The 24,199-nt window shown below is 43.3% G+C and overlaps 1 protein-coding gene across 8 annotated transcripts; it reads left to right on the forward strand.

The window, feature by feature from the left end:
- Positions 1 to 5,646: 5,646 nt before the first annotated feature.
- On the forward strand, positions 5,647 to 23,897 carry LOC146521071 (uncharacterized). 8 transcript variants are annotated; one of them, XM_085154355.1, is made up of 9 exons: positions 5,647 to 5,774; positions 6,590 to 6,937; positions 9,105 to 9,437; positions 9,538 to 9,636; positions 12,410 to 12,736; positions 14,692 to 15,018; positions 15,259 to 15,582; positions 18,698 to 19,024; positions 19,129 to 23,897. In XM_085154355.1, exons 1-9 carry the CDS (start codon positions 5,738 to 5,740, stop codon positions 19,218 to 19,220), a joined length of 2,214 nt encoding a protein of 737 aa, XP_085010481.1. In that variant the 5' UTR covers positions 5,647 to 5,737; the 3' UTR covers positions 19,221 to 23,897. The 8 variants fall into 8 exon arrangements, with proteins under 8 accessions (XP_085010481.1, XP_085010483.1, XP_085010487.1 ...); XM_085154357.1 differs by having other exon boundaries at positions 14,692 to 14,804; positions 15,369 to 15,582; positions 18,698 to 23,897; XM_085154361.1 differs by lacking the exon at positions 14,692 to 15,018.
- Positions 23,898 to 24,199: the final 302 nt, after the last annotated feature.

The following is a 24,199-nucleotide window of genomic DNA, read 5'->3' on the forward strand; positions in this document are numbered from 1 at the left end:
TATACCATTGTGGAGGTATGCAAAGATGACACGAGAGTTCCCTCTGGGATCCAGAAAACATCATCAATGTGAGTCCTCTATGAAGAGCACCCTTTTCTTATCGCCAGTGGTCACGGCCGCTACACAGCGCTGGCGGGGCGGACTCATTTCCCCAGGCCTTAAAACTACAAGGCAGCCAAAACGCTGGTGGTAAAAAAAAAACAGCCCTTTTCCACGGTGCCGCCGTGCCGCGATCCCAACCACCATCGATGAGTCGGAGTCCCCCAGGAGAATCGGTGGGAGATGCCGTCGGAAATCCGCAAAATCATCACCATTGGGTACATTAGGTATGACAGTGACACTCTTGTTTCTATTGGCTCACAATTCGAAGTTTTTAACTCTGGATCCGAGTGAGATCTTGAGGGGGAACAAAGGATGCGACGCAAAGCAGCGGCCTCGAGGGAAACGAGCCGGCGTCAGGAACAGGCTGAGAGCTTGTGCACACCGCACACCTCTGCCTAGCATCCTGCTTGCCAACGTCCAGTCACTGGAGAACAAGCTTGATGACCTCAGGGCCAGGATAAAGTTCCAGAGAGACATTCGGGACTGCAATCTCCTCTGCTTCACCGAGACATGGCTGAACCCAGTGGTGCCGGACCACGCCATCCAGCCGGCCGAGTTCTTCTCGGTTCACCGCATGGACAGGACACGGGACTCGGGGCAGTGAAGGGGAGGCGGTGTGTGTTTAATGGTGAACAACAATTGGTGCAACAGTGCGAACGTTGTTCCTCTCACACGCTCCTGCACACCAAATCTGGAACTACTGTCCATCATGTGTCGTCCTTTTTATCTACCTCGAGAGTTTACATCGGTCATTATAAGTGCCGTTTATATTCCACCACAAGCGGACACGGTCACCGCCTTACGCGAGCTGCATGAGGCACTCACACAGCACCAGACACAACACCGGGACGCTGTGCTCATTGTAACGGGGGACTTTAATAGTGCCAACCTCAAACGCGCAGCGCCGAACTTTTATCAACATATCACCTGCCCCACCAGAGGTGAAAGGACACTGGACCACTGCTACACTACAGTCAAGGATGGCTACAAGGCACAATCGCGCCCTCCGTTTGGCAAATCCAATCACGCCGCCATCTTCCTCATGCCAAAATACAAACAAAGGCTGAAACAGGAAGTTCCGGTTCAGAGGAAGGTCGCGCACTGGACGGATCAATCGGTGGCCGCGTTACAGGACTCACTCGACGACGCAGACTGGGACATGTTTAGCAACAGCTCCAATGATGATGTCAACGTGTTTACGGAAGCGGTTGTGGGATTCAGACAGGAAGATACTGCCAGCACCGGAAACGTGCTCGTCATCTCCGAGCATGAAGTAAGGAGAGCCTTCAAGAGAGTGAACACCAGGAAAGCAGCAGGACCAGACGGCATCCCAGGTCGTATCCTCAGAGACTGCGCATACCAGCTAGCTCCTGTGTTCACTGAGATATTCAACATCTCTTTATCTCAGTCGGTGATCCCCACATGCTTCAAAGAGTCCATCATTGTTCCTGTCCCAAAGAAACCCCACCCTGCTTCTCTCAATGACTATCGCCCTGTAGCCCTCACCTCAGTAGTGATGAAGTGCTTTGAACGCCTGGTCAGAGACTTCATCATTTCTTCACTACCAGACACATTGGACCCACTACAGTTCGCTTACCGTCCAAATTGTTCCACAGACGATGCCATCTCTCATCTCCGCCACACATCACTTACTCACTTGGACACTAGAAGGGGGAATTATGTTAAAATGCTCTTCATAGACTACAGCTCTGCATTTAATACCATAATTCCCTCCACACTCACCACCAAGCTGGAGCATCTGGGACTCAGCTCATCTATGTGTCAGTGGATCTCCAACTTCCTAACTGGCAGACCACAGGTAGTAAGGATGGGCGGACATGTCTCAGCCTCCACCACTCTCAGCACTGGAGCCCCCCAGGGGTGTGTTCTAAGCCCCCTGCTGTACTCTTTGTACACATATGACTGTGTGGCCACTACCAGCTCCACCACCATCATCAAGTTTGCTGACGACACCGTCGTGGTGGGCCTGATCTCTGACAACAACGAGACGCCCTACCTGAAGGAGATTAGGGATCTGGAGAACTGGTGCCAGAGGAACAACCTCCTTCTAAACGTCAGTAAGACAAAGGAGTTGATAGTGGACTTCAGCACTAAGCAGGAGAGGAACTACCAGACCCCTGTCATCAACGAGTGCCCAGTGGAGAGAGTGGACAGCTTCAAATACCTCTGAGTTCACATCACGCAGGACTTGTCATGGTCCTGTCACATCAACACCGTGGTGAAAAAGGCCCGTCAGCGTCTCTACCACCTCAGACGCTTGAGAGACTTCCAACTGCCCTCCAAGGTGCTCAGGAACTTTTACTCCTGCACCATAGAGAGCATCCTGACGGGAAACATCTTAACCTGGTTCGGGAACAGCACACTGCAGGACAGACGAGCTCTACAGAGGGTTGTGCGATCAGCTGAGCGCACCATCCGCTCCGAGCTCCCTGATCTGCACTCAATCTACAGCAGGCAGTGCTGGACCAAGGCCAGGAAGATCGTGAAGGACCTCAGCCATCCCAACAACGGACTGTTCTCTCTGCTGAGGTCAGGAAAGCGATTCCGCTCCCTGAAGACCAACACAGAGAGACTGAGGAGGAGCTTCTTCCCATAGGCGATACGGTCTCTCAATCACACCACCACACAGTACTGACCCACACATATAGTTTTTACACACACACTGGACACTCTGGACATTGTTTTCACTTCATCACTTAAATCACTTTAAGCATATTTGCACTGCACAAGACACTAAATATTGTGGATTGCACAACACTGGACATTATATTCCTCATTTCCAGTTAATACTTGTACAGCTGCTGTTATTGTGTGTATATATATATTTATATTTCTTCATACATTCTTATATATTTATACTGTGTATTTTGTTGTACAGTTATTTTATTTTCAACTTTAATTTATAGATTTTATCTTATTCTTTCCCAGTTAAATTTACCCTTCATTTTAATTTGTGTTGTACAGTTATCTCATTTTTAACTTAATTTTTATATTTTATTTTATTTTATTTTATTCCGTCCAAGTTAAATTTACCCTTTTTGATTTTCATATTTATTTCCTATCTTATTCATAGCCTTTTCTTTTTTTCTTTAGGTCACGAGCAGTTGTGTAAGCATTTCACTGCATAACGTACTGTGTATGACTGTGTATGTGAAAAATAAAATTTGAATTTGAATTTGAACTATCACCTGGATGCTGAAGCTCCTAGTAGCCAGAAGAAATAGCACCGCAGAAGCAGCGCCTTGAGAGTGGTGTATTTCCCTTGGATGGGGGGTTCCCGGAGGAGGGTCATTACACGGCAGGTGATGATATAAATCACCTTGAGCGACTGTTGTTGTGATTTGGCAATAGATAAATTGAATTGAATTGAAAAACTAAACAGCAGTGGTGTTTGTAGTGTTACTGAAGTTGGGCTAGCTGGTATGTGGTGGCTAGGTACACAGCTATGGTTAGCATAATATAAACACAGTGCAGCTGGAGGGTGAACGCTAACTTTTTTCCCCACTAGATAAAAGCTAACGTGAGGGTTCCCAAAGGTCAGGGACAAATGTAATCGCATGGCAGGATGCTGTAAATGGATCACACTTCAGTCAGGAGAATGACTGCGCTAATCCATCCACAATACGAGGTTAGTCATTAATATACTGCTGCATGGGCTGGGCTGTAGTTAAATCGTAAGGGTTTAAAAACTGAGTTTTAAAATGAACAGTGGTGATAAAAACCGAGAGAGGCCGACAGTGATCACTGACCTTTTGTAGGGGCTTGTTTAGATTACACGGAACAAGATCCAAAGCATTAAAACATGTTAAAAACAACAGCCTTATTATAAAACTCAGAGTAGTTTGAACCCGGAAGCAGGATTCATCAGGTCATTGTTTAAAAATTGGTTATCCCACCTGCTGTGAATGTTTTAATGCAGTACAGTTGTTGTTATTATCATTATGTCACATCCTGTTTATGACAGTTAAAATAAATAACATTCATATAAGAAATAAAATTGTCTCATGTAAACTGTATGTGGTGTTAAATAGGCCTATACTACTGTACTATAATGTTGGTCATAAGGGTGGTACTTCAAGAGCCATATATTTTATGAGGTGGTACTCATTGTGAAAAGTTTGAGAAGCACTGGTCTATGTGAAACTTGATATCAGTAATAAACTAGGGTGTATCAGTCATTGATTAGTTTGACTGACTGCAAGGAAACGGAATAAGTGGAACTACTTCTAAATCGTACTGTAGTTACACTGATTTCAGATTTTTATTCATGGTTTCATATTTACATGTTTCTTCTCAGTTTGTTTGTTTTTGGGCAAATTACATTTATTAAATGAACATGCTCAGAGTTGTGAAACTTCAGCTCCCACAATGCTTTGGAGGCTATCAAAAGAAAATGCATGCACATCAACTATAAATACACACCATGAGGCGTTAGTAAGGTATCAGGGTGTAATGAATTCTTTATTTAATTATGGAACATTACTCCTGCATTAACACAAATCATCATGTAATTCATAAAAATGGATCTAAGTGGTTTCGTCGTATTCTGGGTTAAGTCAGGCACTTATTGCTTACCTGTGTCTTACAAAGGAAACAAAGGACAGCTTGACTTGAAGACTCAAACATGTCTCAGTCATGTTCACAATAGAAGGAGGAAACTAATTCAAAGTGATACGGAACATAACAAATATTATGAGATGAAAATAAAATCTGTTTGAGGTTTAAAGAATCATCAAATCTATAAATGACCAAAGTCTAGGTTGAGAAAAAAAATGTCTTAACTGAAGTTACAGGGTGGACTCAAAAAACTTTGAGAAGGGAAAATCCACGGTCTGTATGTCCAACAATCTCAGCAGGTAAGTCAGGCTAAAACTGGCTCCTGGGAGGAAAAGAGTACAAAGAAGGCAAACGCAGAAACAGCAGACTGACCATACAGAGGTGAGTAACCACCACTATAAACCACTGTAAGGAGCCAGCTGTGTTCCAGCATGGTCCCTCCCCTGTGGTATAAGGTGTGGTTAACACATGCGTAGGTTCTATACTGGCACAGTGTTTTTATACGGTTGTCCACGCTTGTCCCTCCTTCCTCCGCCTCTCACTCTAACCCCACTCTTCTTACTTCTAACACTTTTCCTGTTATGTTCTTGTCCTCTTTTCACCACATCCAAACAGTCACGGTCTAACTTCCTGATGAGTCACTTAAACACTGATATTGAAAATCTAGAACAATTATTACAAAATTATTACTTATTTTTCTGTTTTAAAACTCTGATTCATTGTCAGTATCGTATGATTTACTTTTAGCTCAATCAGAATGCATATATATTCTTTTTATGACTCTGTGTTCAGAACTGTTTTTTTTTTTTACTTTAATACATAAAAACTGAAGAAACAAACAAAGTTATGTCTTCAAACATGACTCAAACAGCACCACACATCCTCGCTGCATGTTGTTTCTCCTCTGAGTTTAATTGTGAAAGTCATTTGCTATAAAAATATTTTATTTTGAAGGATCAAAAGGAAATTATCAGGTTTTCTCTGTCTAATGTAAGAGGACCAAAAGTTTTAGTGCAGCAGCAGCTGCGTGTTGTTGTTATCAGGACTTTAACTGGAGATGAAGATGTTGCTGCCACTCCTGCTCCTCATACTCGGTAAGAGCGCTCTTTGAATGCAAACACAACGACACAGCTGTTTGTGCTTTTAGACAACATAAAGTCTAACATGTGTTTACTGGATGTAAACTGACTCTACTTGACTTTATTCCTTATAACCCCCTCTGGGACTTCATGCAGGGCGCTCACAGGGTTACAGCTGAGTTCATATCTGTTTAAGACGAACTATCTCTGTGTTCCAGACGTCTCTGTTTCTTACTGATAGAACCACAAACCTGCCAGAAAGTAGTGACGTTTGACAAGATTAACGACTATGGCAAAAAAAAAAAAAAAAAAAAAAAAACTTGTCCAATGATACAGATGAAAATTGGTTGTGTTGCCAGTTGTGTGTAACATTGTCAGTGGTGACACTTTTCTATGTTGTAACACTAAGATGTTTATTTACTAATAAACTGTTTTCTCTGTGTGTGACTGTGTTTCTGCCTCATTTGATGTTGTTGCATGGTGAGGTTATGTGTTAAAAATTGATGGACTGCGATGTCATTATTAGCGCTGCTGTCTCATAAAAAGAAGGTGTCTGGGCTCAGATCTGCTTGTATCTGTGTTCATTTTTCAACCAAATGCTGATATAAATAAGAGATGGTTTCCTCCTTTCACCTCAGTGTTGTTCAGTCATCAATCAGTTTTCTTTAACATCTTTGATGTCCTTTCAGTGTTTGTTGGATAGGAAGAATCCATGTTTGAATACTTTTCATAATTACATTAGGTTACATACACTTTCTGAAACGAGAGGAGAAAATCCACTGCAAATACATAAACATGTTTTTGTTGTGTGTGCTTGTGTCTCCTTCCAGTTTCCCAGCATGCCCTGGCTCCGGTGGTGGAGGTATATGAGGGGGAAAAATCTGTCCTGTTGCCTTGCAAGTACTCAGGTTTTATACCTGAAAATCCCACAGTGCTGTGGACTCGCAATGATCTCAAGCCCAAATCTGTCCACCTACGACGAGAGGAAACAGATGATCTTAAAGGGCAAAACCAGCGTTACAGAGGGCGCACATCAATGAGGCCTGATGCTCTGGACACTTCAGATTTCAACCTCACTCTGAGAAACCCTCAAATGAGTGATAGCAGCATCTACACCTGCTCCATCAGAAATGAAAGACAGGAACGGAAACTGGCAGACATACAGCTGCATGTCAAAGGTACAAAATACAACACCTGTGATTATGAAGGTCAGAGGTCAAGCTAAAGAGTAACAGAAAAGATCTTTCTAGTACTGAAATCTGATAAAATAGTGGTAATATTTTCTAGATGCAACCACACTGGAAAAATAAAAACATGAACACCAAAGAAGAAGAAAATAGAATGTTATTGGTACAATTTTTGGTGTATCTTCTAAATCTGGATGATTTGATCCAGAAATTCTTACATGTGCAGGAAAACCAGCACCTCACAGGCCTAATACGGACAGACAATAACACAACATGACTGTTACTTAAGTGTGATTACTAACAGTAGTACTGTGAAGACCTGGCACAGTTTTGGCTCACAATATGTCCTGATAGTTTATCATGCAGAATAGAGATTTTAATGACTTTATTATTGATATTTATTTTAACTGACAGCAGAGTCAGAGGTCAGTAACACAGATGCTCAGATCTCAGATCAGGTCGATTCTATGATTAAAATCAATGTGACTGAATCTGCTTCTTTAGTTACAGAACATCCAGAAAATACTCTCAGCCCTTCCTTTTTTTCCACATTTTGTTATGTAACAGCCTTATTCCAAAATGGATGGAATCAGTTTTTCACCTCCAAATTCTACCTGCACAAAATCCCCATAATGAATACGGAAAAACATTTGCTTAAAATTTGTCCAGGTGTATTTAAAAAAGCTAAAATTAACAGATGGACAGTAAGAAGTACTTATAGCCTTTTCTGGGACACTAAAAGTTGAGCTCAGTTGAATCTTGTTCCCTTTGAGAATATGTCAGATGTTTCTTGATTGGAGTCCACCTGTGGTCGATGCAGTTGATTGGACATGATTTGGACAGGCACACACCTGTCTGTATAAGGTCCCATATTTGACAGTACATGTCAGAACACAAATCGAGCCTTGAAGTCCAAGGAATTGTCTGCAGACCTCTGAGACAGTATGTATTGAATCGAGTTTGCCAAAAAGCCCCTGAAGGACTCTCAGATCATTAAAAAGAAAATTCTCTGGTCTGATGAAACCAATATTGAACTCTTTGGCCTGAATGCCAAGTGTCGTGTCTGGAAAAAAACAGGCACCACTGGTGGTGGCAGCATCATGCTGTGGGACATTTTACAGAGGAAGAACTAAAGGTTTTCCCGAATGCACCAATGTGTAGAGAACTCCTAGATTACAACCTGCTCCAGCGTGCTCTGGACCTTAGACTGGGTGAAGGTTTATCTTCCAACAGGAAAATGAACATAGAGGCAAGATAACAAAGGAGAGCTTTAGGACCACTTTGTGGTGTTTGTTCTTGAGTGGTCCAGCCAGAGCCCAGACAAGAACCCAATCAAACATCTCTGGAGAGATTAGACAATGCCTTTGCACTGACACTGATGGTGCTTGAGAGGGTCTGCAAAGAAGAATAAAGAAAATGCCTAAAAATAGCTGCCATACTGAGAAAAGACTCAAGGCTGTAATTGCTGCCAAAGTTGCTTCAATAAAGCACTGAGCAAAGTTTGTGATTGCATGTTATTCTCATTTTTTTTTTTTTTAATTTGCAATCATTTAAACAGTACCCTGTCATTGTGAGGTATTGTTCAATTCAATTCAATTTTATTTATACAGCGCCAAATCACAACAACAGTCGCCTCAAGGTGCTTTATATTGTAAGGTAGACCCTACAATAATACATACAGAGAAAACCCAACAATCATATGTCCCCCTATGAGCAAGCACTTTGGCGACAGTGGGAAGGAAAAACTCCCTTTTAACAGGAAGAAACCTCCAGCAGAACCAGGCTCAGGGAGGGGCGGGGCCATCTGCTGTGATTGGTTGGGGTGAGAGAAGGAAAACGGGATAAAGACATGCTGTGGAAGAGAGACAGAGGTTAATAACAGATATGATTCAATGCAGAGAGGTCTGTTAACACATAGACCTGTTAACACATAGACCGGGTCTGTTAACACATAGACCTCTCTGCATTAACACATAGTGAGTGAGAAAGGTGACTGGAAAGGAAAAACTCAGTGCATCATGGGAATCCCCAGGTATTGTGTGTGTAGAAGTGTGAGGTGAAAATTAATCCATGTTGGAATAACAAAATGTGGAACAAGTAAAGCACTGGGAATACTTTCCAGATGCAATTTTTATATTTTGGCTTACTGTCCTCTCAGACCAACAGGTTGAGGTGGAGGTCATTGAAGGGTCAGAATCTGTCATCCTGCAATGCAACACAACACCTGACCTGCCTGAGGACACCAGAGTGAAGTGGACGAGATTTGACCAAGAAACCATGATGGTCCATGAGTATTCAAATGGAAGTGAACAATTTAAGAACCAGGACGACCTTTACTGTGGTCGCACAAAGATGAACAAAGACCTGCTGAGAACTGGAGACCTCAGTCTGACCCTGAAATACCCCACAGAGAGAGACGGTGGAGGATACATCTGCACCATCTACAGGGACAAAGACATCCTGAGACAGAAAGTAGTGCTGCAGGTCAAAGGTCAGAGATGTAGATAAAAACCAGGATACAGTGCAGGACAGAGGTTAGTACAGTGCAGGACTGAGGTCAAAGGTCATGTTGTTTTTGTAATTTTCCACAGAACAGTTTCCTCCTTGGGGCACAGCTCTCCTGGTTCTCCTGGTTCTTCTTGTGGTTTCTGGAGGTCTTTTATTTTATTTCCGGCACTATCTCATGTCAGGTGAGTGTCTCCTACTACACTACCCACAATGTTGATGGTTAGCAGGTGTCCTCTGGTGGCTCCTTGACTGTGGCTCACACAAACTTGTTCCAGAAGCTGAAAGAGTTGAGAGTTACAAACAGCTGATACAGAGAGCTGAAGAGAAACTTCCAGGTTTGTTCCAGAAGTCAGAAAACCTCCTTCAGACTCAGTCATTGATCAGTGAAACAGCTCCACAACATGACTTTACTAAACAGTGTGTGTGCTTCACTGCATTGATCTGTGAACTCAGTTTGCTTTATATAGTGCAAATCATAACAACGGTCACCTCAAGGTTCAAGTCATAGATTCCACAATAATACAGAAAAAACACAACACAACACAAACATGAATCATGAATCTTATAAAATAACAGGTCATTATAAAAACAGCAATAACAAAATTCACACTGATCAAATGGAGCAATTCTCTCACTTCTTTAAAATAGACTTTAAACTTCTTCTGTAGATCTTTCCAGTGGCAACTTATTCAAAAGCTTTTTCCCCCAATTCTGTTCTGACTCTAAGGACACACAAATACACACAAATAAGAAAGAACAAACCCAAGCAGAGATTTATAGATAAAAATCAACCAATGAGAAAATCTTCAGATATACAGAGTTGGACATTTAGCAGCAGCATACAGAGAACAGTGATATACATGACTTCCACAGCCAGTAATAAAATATAAAACACAATAATGGAAAGTGTCCAACTTCTTTATTCAATCCAATAACTCTTTAACTATTGACCAGGTGCATTCATAGAAGCAGATCACTGTAATCCACTAAAGGTAAAAAGTTACAGAGATGAAGTGTTTACTCATTTGGAGAAGAAACAACATTTATGCCTCAAAGAAAACTTAGTATAAATTTCAGCTCAGCAGCCTTTCAATGTGAGCTTTAAATGACAAATTATGATCTTGTCATGGTCTGCATCTGGGTCACTGACCCACGACCATGACAGATCTATAACGATACCTATATATTTATAAGATGTGACTATTTTTTATTTTTAATCCCTTGACTGGTTTTGTTCTTAGGAAGTGTCTTTGCCACTTGAGAATAACTTGAACTTGAATTTATCTGAATTTAACGCCAACTTAATTTGAATCAAATGGGACTGAACAACATCAGAGGCAGACTGCAGAAATTCAAGTTTTTGCACTTCATCTGAATAAAAATGTAATGCAACATTTTTATCTATATACATAGAAGAGCAGTGGTCCTAATATGGAGCCCTGGGGAACACCTTTGGACACACTGTGTTCTAGCTGACAAATAATTTGATGACCAACTCACAGCATTTACAGCTACACCAATATTGTTTGGTCTATTTACTAAAATGGCAGGACAACTGTGTCAAAAGCCTCTGACAAACCAAGACAAAGAACAGCTCAGTATTTTTTTCAGTCCATTGCATTAATGATGTCGTTCACCACTTTAATAGCAGCGGTTATTGTGCTGTGTTGTTTACTGAATCCTGATGTTGGGAAATAATTAATTTGTAAAATTCTTAGGGTTGTTCAATAATAAGCTTTTGTAAACTTAAACACAGTATTTAGATATGGGCCTGTAGTTATTAACATCACCTCTTTTCATCAAAGAGAGAACATTAGTACATTTCCATATTTCAGGGATCTCAGTGTTCAAAAGACTAAAACTAAAATTACAAGTTGGTGATTCTGTTATAAAATCTGCAGCCAGTTTAAGAAAATAAGGTTCAGGTTGATTTGGTCCTGCAGATTCATTGGGATTAATTGGGATCCAACAGATTTAAGGATTCAGAGGAGAAAAGCTGAAGGCCTGAAGCACAGACTGAGTTTGAGAACAGAGAGAGCCTCCTGTTCATTAAGCTGTTTGAACTCTGATAAAAACATTCAAATAAAGACCCAGAAGAAACAAAATGTATAAAGCACTTAAAATATTACATTTTTCAGTAAAGTACATCAGTCTTTTAAAACAAAATCTGGTATTTTGGTGGTTATATTCCTGTAATAAGATGTTATTATTTTCCAGAATTGTTTAGGATCATTAAGATGTTTAATGTTTTTTCAGAGCTAGTACTCTGATTTAGCTTTTTTTAAAAATTTAGAAGGTTTAATGATTTCTGAAGAACTCTAGGGACAAAATTAAGTATTATTCCTGTAGTTTACTCTAAATTTAATGATGGAGGCATGTTTATTTATAATTCTTATCAAAACATCATTAAAATATTTCCATGCCAGCTCTACATCAGTAATGAGGTGGATTCTGTTCCAGTTTTCATGTTAACTGTCTGACTGCAGAGATCACTCAGTGGTCACTGACATCATTTAAAAAACACATATATGTGTGTGTTAGTTCTAGTTATGTACAGGTCCAGGATCAATTTGATGAATTTAGAAGCAGTAAATTAGAGATCATCCAGGAGATTGTCTCTTTAAAACACGCCTGTAACTGATTTAACAGGTGTTAATCATAAAAATCGAAGGTGTATCATCTGCATGGCAATCATACAAATCTATGAAAATTTTTTGTTTGTGACGAAAACTCCTCATTTACATAAACTATAAATAAATCTATCAGATGTGATTCAAACCACTGCAGTGAATTTCCGTTAATAACTCTGGTGTGTTCTAGTCTTTGTAGTAAAATGTTGTGGTCTACACTGAGGTCTAACAGGACAAGCACAGAAATAAGTCCTCTGTAACAGGTCATAAGGAGAACATTAGTAACCTTCACTGCAGCTCATGTTGTGCTTTGTTGTCCTCTCAGTCACCTGGGTGGAGGTGAATTCAGGGGTGGAGTCTGTCCAGCTGATCTGCAAAACCACAGTTTTTCTGCCTAAAGATGCTAAAGTGGAGTGGAAGGATGCAAACAACAGGAAGGTCCACGTGTATGAGAACGGCTCTGACCAGCCTGAAGAACAGGACGATAAATACAAGAACCGAACAAACTTGAAGAGAAACTTACTGGAACCTGGAGACCTCAGTCTGACCCTGAAACACCCCACAGATGGAGACAACTCCACCTACACCTGCACCGTCTGCAGAGGGGAGGGAAACATCCTGATGGAGAAACAAGTGGAGCTGAAAGTCAGAGGTCAGTGCTGTAGATACAGGTCAAAGGTCAGAGGTCAGACTCATGATGATGGTTCAGTCTCAGTGGGCTCCATCCAATAATGTTACAGTGTTAGCATGTCTGATGTTTGTGGCTGTTTTAGTTTTTATTTAATTTCCACTCAAATGTAAAAGCTTCAGCAGATGAACTGTAGGAGCAAAGTTCATGTGTGAGACTTCATCTGAAAGGTAACATCTTCTAGTTTCTGAACATGTGTTTGTTTAGCATGTGGCTAAAACACAGGCTAAGCTAAGTCAGTTCAAATCTCAGTAAAAACCTTCTTTGGTCCTCATCTATAATCAGTCATGTGAGTCACAATAACTAGAAGATGATTTCTAGCAGAACTGTGAACATCTCCACATCCTTTCTCCATGTTATCATCCAAAGCTGTGTGAAGTTTCAGAGCTCTGCAGCTAACAGAGACTTTCAGTTTGCTGCTCTCTTCCTCTGACAGCTCCATTCTTAGGGAGCGTTAGTTTTCTGTTTCACTTTATTCCACTTATTCAGTCTGATGTTCTCTGATCTGTTTCTCTTGTTTAGTGTCTTCAATGCTGCCAGTGCCTCTCTTTGCTTTAACCAACCTTTCTCTTTATTTCTGAGCTTTTTAAGGACTTTAACTGATGCATAAACCTTTGAAAATGGAAAGAAATCAGTCAGATTCATGGCTGCATCAAAGTGTCACATGTAGTTCTCCACATCAGATGGATTATATCTATAGCTGCAAACAGCAGCTGATGCACAAATCTTCATCACTGTTAATAAAGTTGGATCAGTTCAAATAGTTTGTTGCTCTGCACTTGAAAGCAGCATGTAGTTTCCTAACTAATACTGTAATTCTGTACATGAGATTTTATTGGCTGATGGTGAGCCAATCAAGAACATTCAGACCAATCAGGAGACTGTGTGGGAGGGATGTGGAGTTGACCTTTTGGCATTTAACCACGAGCTGTAAACATGGATAAGGTTAGCAGAGAATAATGTCTGTTAGTGAGATGGATTTAGAGTTTAGCAACGATAGAGTTGGGTGTCATCTCCACAGCTCATAACATATGCTATGCCTTCTGATGATGCTGCCTAAATGAAGCATGTATAATGTAAACAGAATTGGTCCTAGCACTGAACCCTGTGGAACACCATAATAGACCTCAGTGTGTCATTTACATGCACAAATTGGAGTATATTAGATAGATATGATACAAACCACTGCAGTGCAATACCTGTAATACCTACAGCATGTTCTAATCGCTCTAATAGAATATTTTGATATGAATGGAAGGTTGAAGATTGGCCTATAATTAGCTAAGACCACTGGGTCTAGAGATGACGTTTTAAGTAACGCTTTACCTACTGTCAGCTTGAAGGCCTGTGGTAAATAGCAAATTATTAGAGATAGGTTGATCATATGATTTGAAGCATGAATTAATGTCAGGACGTCTTTGAGCAGTTTTGTATGAATGGGGTAGTGAGTCCAGCTGTGATTGTTGATTTTCTATTGAATGGACTTTTTCAAATCCAGCTGTAGGCCTGTGTTTGTGAGCTCATTAACAGCTGTTTATTTAGAGATACGTGGTCCTCACAGGACAGCCACTACAAACATATGATTTTATAGAATATGATGCATTACTGCAGATTCAACACAATAGAAAGGATTTGAAATGAGCTCAGCCTTAAACATGTGCAGCAGTAATATTGATCCATAGAACACTGATGGGAACATTGTTCTGCACAATAAGTACTTTGACTTTTCATACTTTATGTACAATTTGCCAGTACTGCAGTTTTGTGTGTAGTGAGGTGTTTTCATGGTGTTTTCTTGGTGCTTTTACTAAAGGAACGCTTCTATCAAATTCTTCCAAATGTTGTCAAACTGAGCTGTGTGATGAAGTGAGTGTGACAGAAACACTCAGACTGTGTTTCTTACTTTGTTGTCCTCTCAGTCCCCCAGGTGGAGGTGGATTCAGGGGTGGAGTCTGTCCAGCTTCCCTTCAACTCCACACTTCACCTGCCTGAAGATGCTAAAGTGGAGTGGAAGATCAGTTCATACACAAAGGTCCACGTGTATGAGAACGGCTCTGACCAGCCTGAAGAACAGGACGATAAATACACGAACCGAACAAAGATGAAGAGAAACTTACTGGAACCTGGAGACCTCAGTCTGACCCTGAAATACCCCACAGATGGAGACAACTACACCTACACCTGCACCGTCTACAGCAGGGAGGGAAACATCCTGCTGAAGAAACAAGTTGAGCTGAAAGTCAGAGGTCAGTGCTGTAGATACAGGTCAAAGGTCCTATAGCAGCCAACAGCAGCTGATCCACAAATCTTTGTCTGTGTTAATAAAGTTGGATCAGTTCAAATAGTTTGTTGCTCTGCACTTGAAAGCAGCAGTTTTTCTAATGCAGTGCAGTGTACTTCTCCCAGTGAAGCATCAGCATTCAGCCTGTTAGAGTCAACACAAATGTCTCCATCCAAGCTCATGTTGTGCTTTGTTGTCCTCTCAGTCCCACAGGTGGAGGTGGAGGAGGGGGTGGAGTCTGTCCAGCTGCCCTTAAACACCACACTTCACCTGCCTGAAGACGCTAAAGTGGAGTGGAAGGATAACAACGCAAAGGTCCACGTGTATGAGAACGGCTCTGACCAGCCTGAAGAACAGCACCAGGTTTACAGAAACCGAACGAAGATGAATGAAGACCTGCTGAAAACTGGAGACCTCAGTCTGACCCTGAAATACCCCACAGATGGAGACAACTGGACCTACACCTGCACCGTCTACAGCAGGGAGGGAAACATCCTGATGATGAAACAAGTAGAGCTGGAAGTCAGAGGTCAGTGCTGTAGATATAGGTCAAAGGTCACAGGTCATGGTAGGAGTTTATTCTCTAAAAGCTTTTAGTTTGAATCTATTTTCAGTTCAGTCAAATAAAATAAATTCTCAGATGTTTTGATCTAAAAGCCAAAAATGTCAGGCGGAGCAACTGTGTGTTTAAATGAACAGACTAAGAAGACCATTAAAAATTATCCTAACTTCAAAATAAAAGCCTCTGGCATGATTTGAGTTTGGATCAAATCAATAGTTTTGTTAGTTTAGTCCAAATCAATGTAAACGTATAGATATCAATAATTTTAAAGCTGCTGAGATCATTGAAACACTTTGATCCAGTCATTTGGATGTTGTCAAATGTCAACCAACCAACACCTGGGTGGAGTCCCAGCTGAAGCTGAGAGATACTCAGAAATCAGAGACAGAAGCAGCTGTACGTAAGCGTTCTACAGGACGGCTTACACAAACCTGATATTACTGATGTCTCCTAGATAGATCTCATTCAAGGATTCAAAGTGTTTATTGTCATGTGTCACAAGAGAAAAGGGCATTTCTCTGTGCAATGAAATTCTTTCTCTGCTGTCCACCTACAGATGCCGATTAATATATACAATAAGAATGAACATATAAATACAAATAGTACAAATAAATAAATAAGGACAGAAAGAGGAGACAAAATATGGAAATGTGAAACATAGATGTGTGCAAAGAGCTGTAGCTTAATATGGTGGTTTAATATGCAGGATGTCCTGATGTGCAAAAAACATTATTATTACTGTTCAAAAATAGGTCAGCTGTTCAAGAGTCTGATGGCAGTGGGGAAGAAGGAGTTAGTGAGTCTGGATGTTCTGGATTTCACACTTCTAAACCTTTGTCTCGAGGGCAGAAGTGTGAACAGTGGGTGTTGGGGGTGTGTGGGGTCTTTGAGGATGTTGGCAGCTCTCCTCTGGACTCAATGGTAGAAACTCTGCAGAGAGGGCAGTGGAGTCCTGGTGATCTTCTCCGCAGTTGCTATCACTCTCTGCAGGCGTTTGGTCCATAGCAGTAGTCCTGCCGTACCATGCAGTGATGCAGCTGGTCAATATGCTCTCCACAATGCAGCTGGAGAACCTGCTGAGGATTTTGGCCGACATACCAAAATTCCTCAGCCTCCTCAGGAAATACAGCCGCTGCTGAGCCTTCTTGACCATCTGTGTGGTGTTCGGTGTCCAGGTGAGGTGCTCAGAGATGTAGACGCCCAGGTACCTAAAGCTGCTCACCCTCTCCACTCCAAGGCCCTGGATAAACAGTGGCTGGTGAGGCCTTCTCTTCTTCCTCATGCCCACTATCACCTCCTTTGTCTTGTCAGTGTTGAGTTTGAGGTTGTCGTCCTCACACCATGACCATGAAACTGACCAACTCTCTCCTATAAGCCACTTTGTCCCCTCCAGTGATGCGAACTTCAAAATAATGTTATCTTTGTTGGAGGTGACACAGTCATGAGTGTACAGGGTGTAGAGGATGGGGCTGAGGACGCAACCTCCGAAGGCGGAGCTGTAATCAACAAAAAGTACCCTGATGTATGAGTTTGTGTTTTCTAGGTGGGTGAGTGAATAGTGAAGGGCAGCAGTGATGGTGTGGAGCTGAATGCTTCATCAATGGGATGATGCAGCAGATTTTCTCCACCTTGCACAAACTGTCCTGTTAGTTATCATGACTGGAACATCCAAAATGTCTTCAGAGGCTCCGAGTCCAGCTGAACATGTATTAGTGTTTAGAGTGGAACTGAGATGGTAGGGACTAGGACCTGGGGGACGTCAGTCAGTGACGGAGCGGTCAGCAGGTGTGGGCAGGTGTGGACAGGTACTTGATGGAGTGTTTCCTGCTGGACTCCATATGATATGTTAGCAGAGAGGATCTGGCTCCTGATTGGTTGAAGTGGAGCCCATCTGCTGCAGAAAGATGCCTCCTGTCCCAGAAAACATCGAAGTTGTCTCTAAAGCCCAGGCTGTGGGAGTCACACACAGAGGAGAGCCAGGTGTGGAGGCCGAGCAGCCGCCCAAACGCCCCACGGCCACAAGTGGGAGTGGGGCCGGAGATACAAACACTACGGTGGGCTTGTTTCACAGCCTCACAAAGACACACAAAGTCCAGTTTGAGGAAGTGGGAGCGCTGTTTGGAATCCGGTTTGTGTCCATGTGGATAAGGATGGTGTCGGCCTCCGCACGGGATCGTATTCTGCCAGGAAACTTGTCTAAAATGTCCCAGAGCGTCGGGCCGGGAAAAGACAGAGCGTACGCCTCCTTTATTGTGAAATTCCTCACCATGGTAACTGAACACATCAGCTGGTCTGCAGCAGGTTATGTTCAGAGTTTGAGGCTCAAATCGGCTCAAAGTGTCCCATTTTCACTGATGGTTTTCCCGACGACATGCTTCAAGTGTGATCTGGATCCTCTGCTGAAGGAATCTGCTTTCTATCCACAACCTGTTGATCCGTATCTGACTAACAGCAGCGCAGGAAGCCCTGCAGTTATAGAGAAACTGTCTGAGTCGCATTGTTGCTGCAGTTTACCTGCAACTGCTGAAGAAAAAGTCTCAGTGTGTTTGTGTTTGGTCCTAATCTGCTGCCCAGTCTGTTTGACACTGCTGGATTTCCAGCTGATAGGTGACAGATTAGAAACTGATCAGTCTATTGATCACACAATATTCCATCAATAGAATTGATTTGACTTTGATTTGTGTAACAAAGTGATTTCCACGTCTCCTTCATGATGTGACAGTGTCAGAGCTGAATGCACTTGTAGAGTATCATGTTTTTATTGCTCACATTTAAAGTGTTCCAGCTCTAATGTACAGCTGTCATATTAGAAATAGAAGCAGCTCTGATTTTAGTGCTCAAAGAAATCTATGAAGTTATGAATTCACACATGAACAGTTTTCTGCAGCGTTCCTCTCGGCCTTATTTGCAGCTCCACTCTTGTTTTTGCTCTAATAATTATTTCTCTCCATGAGCTGTTTCTCTGCCTGAAGGAGGCGCCACTCCATCGCTTCATTTAGTGCAGAACAAGAGTCACATGATGCTGCTCTGTAAACACCAATCACACTTTGTACAGCTCATGTTGTGTTTGTTGTCCTCTCAGTCTGTCAGGTGGAGGTGGAGGAGGGGGCGGAGTCTGTCCAGCTGCCCTTCAGAACCACACAAAACCTGCCTGAAGATGCTGAAGTGAGGTGGGAATGCTATGAACCTGAATACAGGAAGGTCCACGTGTATAAAAACGGCTCTGACCAGCCTGGAGAACAGGAAGTGATTTACAGAGACCGAACGAAGATGAATGAAGACCTGCTGAAAACTGGAGACCTCAGTCTGACCCTGAAACACCCCACAGAGAGAGACAGGGGAGAATACAGATGTGGAGTCAGGAGGAAAGGACCATTTAGATATAAAACTGTGCATCTCAAAGTCAAAGGTTTGTTTGTCTATGTGTGTGTGTGTGTGTGTGTGTGTGTGTGTGTGTGTGTGTGTGTGTGTGTGTGTGTGTGTGTGTCTTACTGTCTTGTGTCTCCTCTGCAGGGAGAGTTCAGGTCCAGGATCAAACAGGGGACATCAGGAACAGAAGCAGCTCCATTGATCCGACTCCTCTGATGGCTGATCAATCAGTTTGATCTGTGTGTTCTTTGATTATTGATCAGTGATGTCAGAGTGGAGTCAGTGTGATGTTGTTGTTGTGTGTTTGAGACTTTTAGTGTCCATGAAGGTCTCTGCTGCCGTAGATCCTCTGAACTGTGACAGAGGTCTCACTCTGGAGGAAACTCTCAGCACTTTCCAGCAGCTCCTCCATCATGGAGGGCGTTCCCTCACTGTAACAGGTGGAGGAGAGAGGAGAGGAAGCACAGGTGGATCCTCTGAGGAAGAGGAACGTCCCTACAAACCACATGATCACATGACCAGAGGACAAGCATGTGTAGAAACACATTAAAGTCAGACTGTAAACTCATCATGAGTTTTTCTGCTGTAAATGGAGCCGTGTTGTGTTTTCTTTAGAACAAAGGAGAGCACAGTAAGGATCAGATTTGAAAAATTATCACAGGACTGAGACGAACAAATGAGAACTGATGTAGTTATTTTGGATTTCCTGGTGTTGACTCTGACTGAGGTGATGTTTCACAGAACCGAGTGGGCACTAACAGTTTCTGTGTCCTTGATGGAGCTTTCTCATCTTTTCAACATCTCTGCTTTACATAATCAGGAGTCTGAGTCGGCACATCCTCGGTGCAGGTGTGAAGAAGGAAACCTCACAGACAAAATTATGTAAATGTAAAAAAAGGTTTTGACAAAGCTTTAAAACCTATGTTTGCATTAAAAGTGGGAACTAGCACTAGACATGAGGCTGATTAAGCAGTTCCTGGATGCTGTTCAGTGCCCACCCTAAGGAACATTTTTTTAGCTAAAGATTTAATTTGTTGCTTTTATAAAAAGCTATTCTTGATAATCCCGTATTGTATAATTAACCTGTTGTTACATCATGTGAGGCTGTGAGAGTGGTATTTTTCCTGTGACTGTGTGTCCTTGCTTCCCGATTGATGGCGTGGATTTTATAATGGGCAATGACATTGCAGGTGGGAAGGTTTATCCTACCCCAGAGGTCAAAAAGACTCCTGACCCAAGTCCTTTGTCAGATGCTTTAAGCCGGCAGCACCCGGATGTATTTCCTGTAGGTGTTCTCACCCGGTCACACGCCCATCGGCAGGGAGAAGTGGTTGACTTGTCAGAGTCAGTGGTCGGCTCTATTTTGGAAAAGGATGTGATGCCCTCCGAGGAGGGGGTGGGTCCTGATGCCAAGGAACTGGCTCAAGAAGTAGCTGAGCCTGCTCCTAAACCCGCAGCCCCCCCTCTCCTCACACGGGAGGCCCTTATTATCGCTCAGAAAGAGGACCCGTCGTTAGCTAAATATTTTGCCGCCATAGATGAGTGTGATGGTCCGACAGGAGACCGGAAGCAGACGTTTTTTGTTTGTGATGGATTGTTAATGCGCAGGTGGACCTCAAAGCCAGGGGAGGACTGGAGTGTAGTCCAACAGATAGTGGTCCCGGCTAGTTTGCGTCAGCATGTGCTACAATTAGCCCATGATCATTCATGCCCAAATTCCCATGACATTTGGGGATAACTAAAACATATGATCGTATTCTGCAGCACTTCTTCTGGCCGGCAATGAATGAAGATGTTGCAAAGTATTGTAATACTTGTCACACGTGTCAACTGGTGGGCAAACCAAACTGTGCCCCCCGCCCCACTATGTCCAATACCTGCTGTTGGTGAGCCATTTGAACACGTTTTGGTCGATTGTGTTGGTCCGTTGCCAAGAACATGGGCAGGTAATCACTTTTTATTGACCATAATGTGCTTGTCCACGCGGTTCCCCAAAGCAATTCCTCTGCGGAGGATCACCACTGCAAACGTTACTAAGCCGCTAATCTAATTTTTTACCACCTTTGGTCTCCCAAAAACAGTGCAAACAGACCAGGGAACTAACTTCTTATCCCCAGCATTTAAACAGACTTGAATCTCCCTTGGCATTTCTCATTCCGTGTCCAGTGCTTACCACCCAGAGTCACAGGGTGCACTTGAGCGTTGGCACCAAACACTTAAGGCCATGCTGAAAAAGTACTGCCATGATACGGGCAGAAGTTGGGATGAGGGTGTCCCCTTTGTGCTGTTTGCGATACGCAATGCTAAGTAGGAGTCCTTAGGGTTCAGCCCAGCTACCCTTGTGTTTGGCCGCGATGTGCGGGGCCCGCTAAAGATGCTGAAAGAGAGGTTCCTTAGCGGGGGTGTTCCAAAAACTGACGTGGCAGAATTTGTGAAGATGTGTATGGATCGATGGCAACATGCTACCACACTAGCAAAAGAGGCCCTGTGTACATCCCAGGCAAGCATGAAGAAGTGGTATGACAGGAATGCTGTGAAAAGACATTTTCAGCCTGGAGAAAAAGTCCTAGTGTTGCTGCCAGTGCCTCGTTCTGCCCTTTCGGCCCGTTTTGCGGGATCGTATGTTATAGTTAGGAAGGTTTCCGAGACAGATTATGTCCTCAGTACCCCAGAACGCAGGAGGAAATCTCGCCTGTGCCGCATCAACATGTTGAAACCCTACCATGATAGGGAAACCCATGAGACTGTTGCCAGCGTAGCAACCCCCAGTTCTGTCTCTGCTGCCGTGCTGAGCGTAGAGGCCAGTGCTGATGACGATCTGCATATGCTTTCTGAGGGACAACAGTGTGGGCGGTTGGCAAATTCAGCATACTTAGCCGAGGTAACGGCCCACTTGTCTCATCTGTCCCCTTCACAGTGCAAAGATGTGCTTAGCCTGCTGCACTCCTACCGTTCTCTCTTTGGTGATGTGCCCTCGCGTACTAGTGTTTGTGAACATGATATCAATGTTGGTGATGCAACCCCAATCAAACAGCACGCTGCCCCATGGGAAAGCGCGAGGTGATGAAGAAGGAAGTCAGTTACTTAGTAGAGAACGGTTTGGCACAACCGAGCCACAGCCCTTGGAGCTCCCCGTCTTTGCTTACGCCCAAGTCTGATGGCACCCCAAGTTTCTGCACCGACTACCAGAAGGTAAATGCAGTGACTGTCTCCGATTCTTTTCCACTTCCTCGTATGGAGGATTGCATTGACAATATAGGTCCTGCTAAATTCATTTCCAAACTGGACCTTCTTAAAGGGTATTGGCAGGTGCCTTTGACCCGCAGAGCCTCTGACATTTCTGCATTTGTCACACCGGACCATTTCATGCAGTACACCGTGATGGCGTTTGGCATGAAAAATGCTCTGGCCACATTCCAGCGTTTAATGCAGCTAGTGTTGGGGGATGTGCCTCGGTGTAATGTGTACTTGGATGATGTAGTGATATACACGGACACATGGGAAGAGCATGTGGCTAGCCTAAGATGAGTGTTCCAGTGGTTGGCCGAAGCCTCGTTAACGCTAAATCTCGCTAAGTGCGAGTTTGCCAAAGCGACAGTCACGTACCTGGGAAAGCAGGTGGGTTTCGGGCAGGTTCGCCCGATAGAGGCAAAAGTCGAGGCTGTCCTCAGCTACCTGGCCCCAACCACTAGGCGGGAGCTAAAGCGGTTCTTGGGCATGACTGGATACTATCGCTGTTTTTGTAAGAACTTTGCGGTAGTTGTGGCCCCTTTGACAAAGCTATGTAGCCCCAAAATCCCTTTTGAGGGGTCAGGGGAATGCCAGCATGCATTTGAGTCTGCAAAATCCCTCTTTTGCAGTCCCTGGTTCTGGCAGCCCCCAACTTCTCTCAGCCTTTCAAACTGGAAGTTGACGCCAGTGCCACCAGAGTTGGTGCGGTTCTGTTATAGGATGACGCAGAGGGTGTGTGTCACCCAGTCTGCTACTATTCTGTAAAGTTCAAGTGCCACCAGCTAAACTATTCCACCATAGAAAAAGAAGCTCTGGCGCTGCTGATGGCCTTGCAGCACTTCACTGTGTATGTGGGCTCTAGCTCCTTTCCAGTAACGGTGTATACAGATCACAATCCCCTTACATTCCTCCAAAGTATGTACAACCACAACCAGCGACTCATGCACTGGGCATTGCTGGTGCAGGATTATGATCTGGTTATCCAACACAAGAAAGGGACTGAGAATCTGGTGGCTGATGCACTCTCGCGCAGCGCATAGTGATGCGTTTGTTCTGTGTTTCGTATAGTGTGAATGTAGGGGGGGGGGATGTTACATCCTGTGAGGCTGTGGGAGTGTGTGGGCATGGTGTTGTCCTCTCCCTCTCCTCCTCCTTCTTTATTGCCCCACCCCTTGTTTCTCTCTGCCCCTGCCTTCTCCTTTAGGACACACCTGCTGCTCATTTGCCCTCGTTGACCACCAATTACCCTCAGAGGTGATATAAGCTGGAGGAGAGCAGTGTGGAGGTGGGAGAGGCTTCTGGTGGATTTCCTCTGTGTTGGGCAGTGTGTGATTCTGGTCCAGGTGTGGAAAAGGCCTGCTGCATGTGTGTGACCAGCCCCACCGTGCGTGGCTTGTTGTGAGTAGCTCAACTGGGCAGTGGTTTTGCTTAAGTGATGATGTTTGCTTAAGTGACGGCGGCCTCCATTATTTGGTTTGGCCTGCCTGGTTATTTCTAATAGCAGCGTTGCTGTCTTTTTCTGTTGAAGCCTTATAGTTGTTTTCTTTGTTGAAGTGGTCACCATCTCGTTGGGTTGACCTGTCTGATTTATCATTAAAGCAGCGGTGCTGTCTCTTTCTGTTGTTACTGTTTATATGATTATTGGATTAATTGATTATAATAAAGATTTATTTCGTGTTAAACACCTCTGGCATCCTTTTCATTTCAACCTGGATCCGACTGTTACTGTCCCCCACCCTCTTTGCCTAGCTTTCATGTGGGGACGTAACACCTGTTGAATGGAATAAAGTCTGTTCCTTCAAATATATGTTCCAAGTATTCCTTTACAACTCCAATCTGAGAAGTTTTTCCAGCTGTGTGTATGTTTGCATGCAATTACTGGCAGTCATTTTTAGAAACTCCCAGCATGCTGTCAGAGATTTAATATTGCACAGCCTGTTATATCCAGCCAGGGCTCATAGAAGATGTTTTAACCATCTGGAGA

The sequence above is a fragment of the Neolamprologus multifasciatus genome, chromosome 3 (assembly GCF_963576455.1).
Source record: "Neolamprologus multifasciatus chromosome 3, fNeoMul1.2, whole genome shotgun sequence".
Lineage (NCBI taxonomy): Eukaryota > Metazoa > Chordata > Actinopteri > Cichliformes > Cichlidae > Neolamprologus > Neolamprologus multifasciatus.

What these genes read in the sequence shown, in the direction of transcription:
- LOC146521071 (XM_085154354.1), top strand. Translation starts at nt 5,738, where the DNA reads ATGAAGATGTTGCTGCCACTCCTGCTCCTCATACTCG. An exon ending in CCGGCACTATCTCATGTCAG is followed by an intron (nt 9,637 to 12,409) that starts GTGAGTGTCTCC and finishes TTGTCCTCTCAG; the next exon opens with TCACCTGGGTGGAGGTGAAT. An exon ending in AGTAGAGCTGGAAGTCAGAG is followed by an intron (nt 15,583 to 18,697) that starts GTCAGTGCTGTA and finishes TTGTCCTCTCAG; the next exon opens with TCTGTCAGGTGGAGGTGGAG.